Raw genomic sequence first — 6130 nt, forward strand, 5'->3', positions numbered from 1 at the left:
TTCTCTGTGGTGTAGTTAAAACCATTGTGAAATATTTTCCCAAACTTGCAGAACAATTGCTTGAAAACAAAAGAAAATTATTCTATCAGTTTCGGGAAACAAATAATTATATTTTATTGGTGCACACAGTAAAATTCAATAGAGGTAGAGATGTTCGACAACTGTGGGTTCAGCGTGCCTAGCATAGTGCCTGTGCTAAATATCATTGCATTCATGTAATGGACTCACGAGATATGAGACTGCTGTCCTGTGTTGCAGGTATGGTTCCAGAACGCGCGGGCCAAGTGGCGACGGATGATGATCAAGCAGGAGGGCAAGTCCGGGGACAAGTGTCCGGGCACCGACTCCGGGAACAGCCTGGCGGACATGGAGTCGTTCCAGACGCACGGTCCTGGAGCCGTGGGTCCCGAGTTCCACCAGCAGCCGCTCCCGCCCCGCAGCCCGCCCTTCGTTCTTGGGGGCTCCTCCCCGTCGCCGCTGGAGTGCTCCTAATGCGCACGCGTTAATTTATATACTCTATGAGATGTAACCATAGTGACTGGTTGCCCAGCGACACGTCTATCGGCGGCGGGACGATGCGCAGATCTCGAAACAGTTGAAATGCGGCCGGAAGTGCGTTAACAGATCTCTCGAGGCTGCCATGACGCGGGAAATTTTTCAGAACTTTATCACGGTGCAATTGTTGTAAAACAAAACAAGTCATGGATATGCGAGCTTTTATTTTCTGCAGTAGACTATGCGTTTTCATTGGCTCAATGTTTTTGTGTATGTAGATATGAGACCAGCCTCGGCCTCGGCCCTCCGTGGGCTTTCGCGTCAGATCTCTAATGTTATCAATTTAACGCTTTTGTAATCTTATGTGTGAGTTAAATTTTAATTAATCTTCAGGGTGATTTGAAACTTTTTTAACCCTGAACTTAAGGAAATGGAAATTTCAAAGGAGATAGTAAGAACTTTTAAATTCTAAATTATATAAATTTCAATTAAAAATACACAGATGATCGACATTTTTAGAAATTCTGTGTGGGTAAAAATCTGTCTACATTGCACAAGTTGAAGCTTTGCATTATCTGTGAATTTTGATTGTTGAGAACATTTTTGTTCTTGTTTTACTTATACTGATTGTAGAAGTTTTAATTGTAAACGAAGATTGGAGATTAAAATTCAATTTTAATTTTTTTTTCATGTGCAATATTTTAAAGAAATATTATTCTATATCTTTTTTCAATGGCGACGCAAGTAAATTTCCTGTAAGCAAAGGTGTTGTGTCCTGGACTAGCGTTACGAAATGAACGCTGGTTCGAGTTTTCATCGGGGAAGAAATTTTCCCATAAAATTTCAGCCAGTGTTATTAATTTGGAGAGCTACAGTGAGTAGCGAAATCCGGTTTCGTGAGCCAGCTGACGGCTGGGAATGTTTTCATCGTGCTAACCACACATTATCCCCGTGTTGGATGGATGATTGTTAACCTCTGCTGAGAAATGTAGACGTATGGGAAGCAATCGGCTCGTTGGTCTTGGCCCTCCAAGGCTGTTGGGCTTGATTGCTGAACGATCTTCACCTAGTAATTTACTGTACTTGGTGTCTCTGAAGAAGGAAGTATGTCCTAAATTTAAGAAAACAATTGAATCCTACAGATTCAAAATCTCCTATATCCCCTTTCACAAATTAAAGGATTCTGATGGTAAATGGTGGAAAATAGAGGGAATTTTCAATCTAATAGTGACTTTTAACAAACCTTTTGCTGTAAATTTAGTGGCCTTTTTAAATCCAAACTACATAAATCATTAGAATTCATTTTTAGCAAGCAATGTGGACATAACTCATGCGGCTCTCAAAAACATTTATTGCGGACCCTGTACTAATAAGCCAACTGCTGTTTTACATGATAATTATTTTTTAATTTCTGTAATAATGTGCCACGGAGAAAACTTTGGTTACCCTGCATCATTACTGCCATGTTCCATGTGCTTATTATGTCTTGTATTAATGGGTTATAAACGTTTATCTTAATAAATATATTATAATAGCGTGCATTCAAGTTTTGGTAAGAAGACGTGTTCAAAACATTCTTAACCAAGAATATAAACTGGAAATGTTAAAAATGTCCGCGATATCTGAACAGAAAGCAATGTATTATACAGTACATAATAACGAACTGAAACCAAAGCATCGTATAATGTAACAGAAATTAAGCCATTTAGAGATGCGGAGATTGATAAATTAGTGCCTTCTAGCTGTAGGCCTATGTGACACTTTAGGCCTATTTTATAAATTTTCAAAATAAAAACAGATTGCAGATCAAATAAAACAACAATTCAACCTGCTCGTATTGATGTGATTTTACAGAAGAGTAGAAAAATCCGCCTTTAAACTTCAAAAACACCAATCATATATTATTAAATAATAATAAATCCGCGTATTTTGTTAAGCTTCAATACTATGAAATGCATTGTGGCTCCCGGCAAATAATCATTTATCATTTTTGGCTCTTTAATAATTACTAGTGAATACCACTGGTCTATAAGAACACAGGATAAATTCGTGAAATTCAATTCACGTTCGATACAATTATCTGCCAAGTTTATTGTGGGACCAAATTTATGATTCCCTGTGTGCATAAGAGAATATAGAAAAAATTCACTGCAGCTACGAAAAATAAGTAAAATTCGCACTCAGTTGTAGAAATACACATAAACAGAGGGATCTGTAAAGTAATGCCATGAAATTCGGGAGCTTAATCTTTCTGGTATTTCAAGAAGAAGAATTGAATGCAGTATTATGCATTTTTGCTCACGTTTCGAAAAAAAAAATGTTCTAAATCATTCAGAAGCGAATTTTAAAAAAACTATTGACTGAATTCCCAATATCCTTGGTCAATTTAAGAGAGTAAATTCTGACAATAATTATTAAACGCATTTTAGTTTTATCCTTTCAATTTGCAGAAATTTTATCTGAATAAATGTAACTTTTCATTCCTCAGAGTAATTTTAAATTGATGGAATCGTGACAACGCTGTAAAAGGTTATTACCTGGAGTTAACAGATACATACCGATTATTTAGTCCTGACATCTCAGTGACGCGCATGAGGGGAAGTAATAGGAGTAGTGGCGAGAGCTCCGGAGTAGAGAGAGGAGCGAGCCGTCAGTAAAGAAATGCAGTATAGATTAACTGGAAACACACCGCTCTACCGCACATGTGGCATCCGATCGCTCTGAAGGCAAGCGACTTACTAACCTGTCCTGAACACCCCTTGGCATAACTAAATGGACTCGCCTGACCCAGGCGCACAATGTCGGCGACTGCCAGGACTAAATAATCGTACTGTATGTAATGAAGCTCGTTTGCGTGTTACAGCGATTGAGGAGGGAACAGGAAATGTAAATATAAACAATTGCGTTAAAGACAGCTCTAGAAATTCACTTTCTCATATGTAAGTTTACCACGTAACTGCTTTAAAAATTGAAAAGTGATGCAACTATTTCTAATTGATCGAAGAAAAATACTGCTTGCAACTTCTCTCTATACGTTTAAAAGAAAAAATTAAAGAGTACCTACGTCATCTACTTGCCAATGACATCACACTCCCAAATTGAAAACATTTCTGTTTAAGGCGTGTTCACCGGAACACAACAGACTACTGTGCATTCGGTCACTGATTACAATGTTTCATGAGCCACAATTCACGTGTTTGAATTTTACGTTTTTCTTGAAAAATATCCAAAACACAGCAAACCGGTATTACTCGACCAAGGCCAGTGGAGTCCTGCAGCCGGGAGCGCCACTAGTACTTCTCCTGCGTTCGTATAGCGTCATCGCGATAGTTCACATTACGTCCGCGTCTCCACTTTCCTCGGTCGAGTTATACTCAACATTTTTGTTGCTCTTTGTTAAAAGAATCATCCACCAAAATTAGTGACATGGCTATTCGTTCCCCTGGTGTGTGTCTGTATGTGTGTGTGTGTGTGTGTGTGTGTGTATACTTACTCACTCCATGGCGTTACGGTCCCTGTAGAGCCAGAGCCTGCAGTACTATTGAAGCTCAATCTTTTCTATCATGTATCCTTCTTCTCCATTCTCTTATACCTAGCTCTCTCTTATCTTCCTCAATGTTTTCCAACCATTTCTTTCTCGGTCTTCCCACACATCTTCTTACTCCTTTCCATCTGTCCTGTCCATCTTAGTCTTGCACTTCTTATATCTCCTGTAATTTGGGGTTTACCATACAAATAATAGAGTGATATATATACATATACATATACATACATATACATTAATGTTTCCAAAGTTAACGTTCTCAAAAATTTTGTACGAGTACAGCTCGTGCGGAACCTGGTGAAGCTTGGAGGGAGAGAGCAGTAGTGTGGTGTGGAGTCGGCTACCAGCCGATTTTATAGTAACGAGATGCAAGAGAGACTTAACAAGCGTTATTCCCTCCACTCCTAACCGCCCGCAGAACTGGTTTCTCCATCAAGGTCAAGCTTCACCAGGTTCCGTTCGAGCTCTATTAAATACTACGCCTATGTGTGTGTGTGTATGTCTATATATATATATATATATATATATATATATATATATATATATATATATATAATATGGATATACACATTAATGTTCCCAAAATTGTTAACGGTCTCAAAAATATTGCACGAGTATTAAGTTACTTAGAGAATATAAAAGAAGATTATGAAAAAGAAAAGTTAATATTTTCTAGCGTCGCGACGCCTCGGCATGTTAACATTTGACGGCCAGTTCATCGTTGCAGAGATCTGCGCATGCGAAAAACGTCCCAGCAGACCGAGTGAGTGTGTGACTGTTATTCGACGTCATTCCAAGTGGTGCGACTACCGGGCATGAACAAAATATTCCAAGTTTGTATAAAGTGACGTTTTTGTGGGTTTTCAAGTTTTCAAGCGGATCGAGTTTCACAGTTTGACGTGAGTTTTCTCTCTATATCTCTCTTTTTTTGCAGTGAATTGAACGAGAAAAAGTGTTTCGTGGTCATGCACTTTTGTTCTCTAAACCGGACGGCATAGGCCTATCTCAAGTTGGAACTAAATTTATAAAAAGTTATCAAGGTTATTTGAGGCCTATTAAACGTGACTTTTCCACAACTTATGTTATCATTGATGGCCCATTAAACTAGTTATTTTATAAAGCTCAGTTTCAGATGTATTTATGCCACATTTTCCTCTCCTTTTTTCCTTAGAAATCATCGTCATTGAGATATTAACTGAAGAGGAGATATACAGAAGTATAGTAGATATGTCAACAGAGAAATTATACGTGCTTCCCTTCATGTTGGGAATGAGATTATAAAACAGCTAGGAGAGTTCAACAATTCTGTGTTGAAGATGAGAGCTGACATTAAAACTGTCGTCTGGTTAAGAAATTCCAGTGTTGGTGGAAGACTTGAATTCAGGTACTTCTTAAAGAACAGTGTAGTAGTTTATTCATATTGGTCCAACACAATAAATCTGTAACTCTGACCTTTCTAAGCATTAGTTAAGTTTCTGAATTATTCTAGATGAATCAGAAAGCGAATTTATCGGTTGAGGAACTATGGCCAGATATGATTCAAGTTCGATCCCTGTCAAAGCATAAGTTCTTGATCGGATTTGGGACCACCGATTGTTGTTAAATATTGTTTCGAATGGAAGTTAATATAAAACGAATGAGAACTAGGTCAAATTATATACAATGCTCAATGATGACCAAGCTTTAGGCAATGAAAATTGTGGTCTCATGCCTCTTTAGTTAATGCATGTATATTTTTCACCTTCCGATCAACTAATCGCTCTAGTTCATTTATTAGTCGCGAGACTATAATTCGTTCCAACTTCAAGTTAAGCGTGGAATGAGACGTCTACGATTGGTTGTATAGCAATTGTAATTCTCTCCTCCTCTGCCGGCAAAGTTCACTTCTCCTATCAGACATTATGGAGCTAAGTATAGTAACGTGTAGGTTTGGGGTTCGAGAACAGTTAAGTTTAGGCTATCCTTTTCTTTCTTTCTTGCCATGTGTTTAGTTTAATTTAGTAGTCTGACCCAATATTTTGGGTTTGCCTTGCGACATAAAATAGCTCACAATAAAATTTAAAATGAAAAATTATATAAGCAGGTTTCAAA

General features: G+C 37.9%; 1 protein-coding gene across 3 annotated transcripts in view; it reads left to right on the plus strand.

Annotated features, from left to right (window-relative positions):
- The window catches only part of LOC138694525 (LIM/homeobox protein Lhx9-like), a 523249-nt gene extending 518085 nt beyond the window's left edge, over window positions 1–5164 (plus strand). For all 3 annotated transcript variants that reach the window (XM_069818333.1, XM_069818331.1, XM_069818334.1), the window contains one exon: window positions 259–5164. In XM_069818333.1, the coding sequence (XP_069674434.1) occupies window positions 259–492 (234 nt within the window). In that variant the 3' untranslated portion in view covers window positions 493–5164. The remainder of the gene's footprint in view (window positions 1–258) is intronic.
- Window positions 5165–6130: the final 966 nt, after the last annotated feature.

The sequence above is a fragment of the Periplaneta americana genome, chromosome 2, assembly GCF_040183065.1.
Source record: "Periplaneta americana isolate PAMFEO1 chromosome 2, P.americana_PAMFEO1_priV1, whole genome shotgun sequence".
NCBI lineage: Eukaryota > Metazoa > Arthropoda > Insecta > Blattodea > Blattidae > Periplaneta > Periplaneta americana.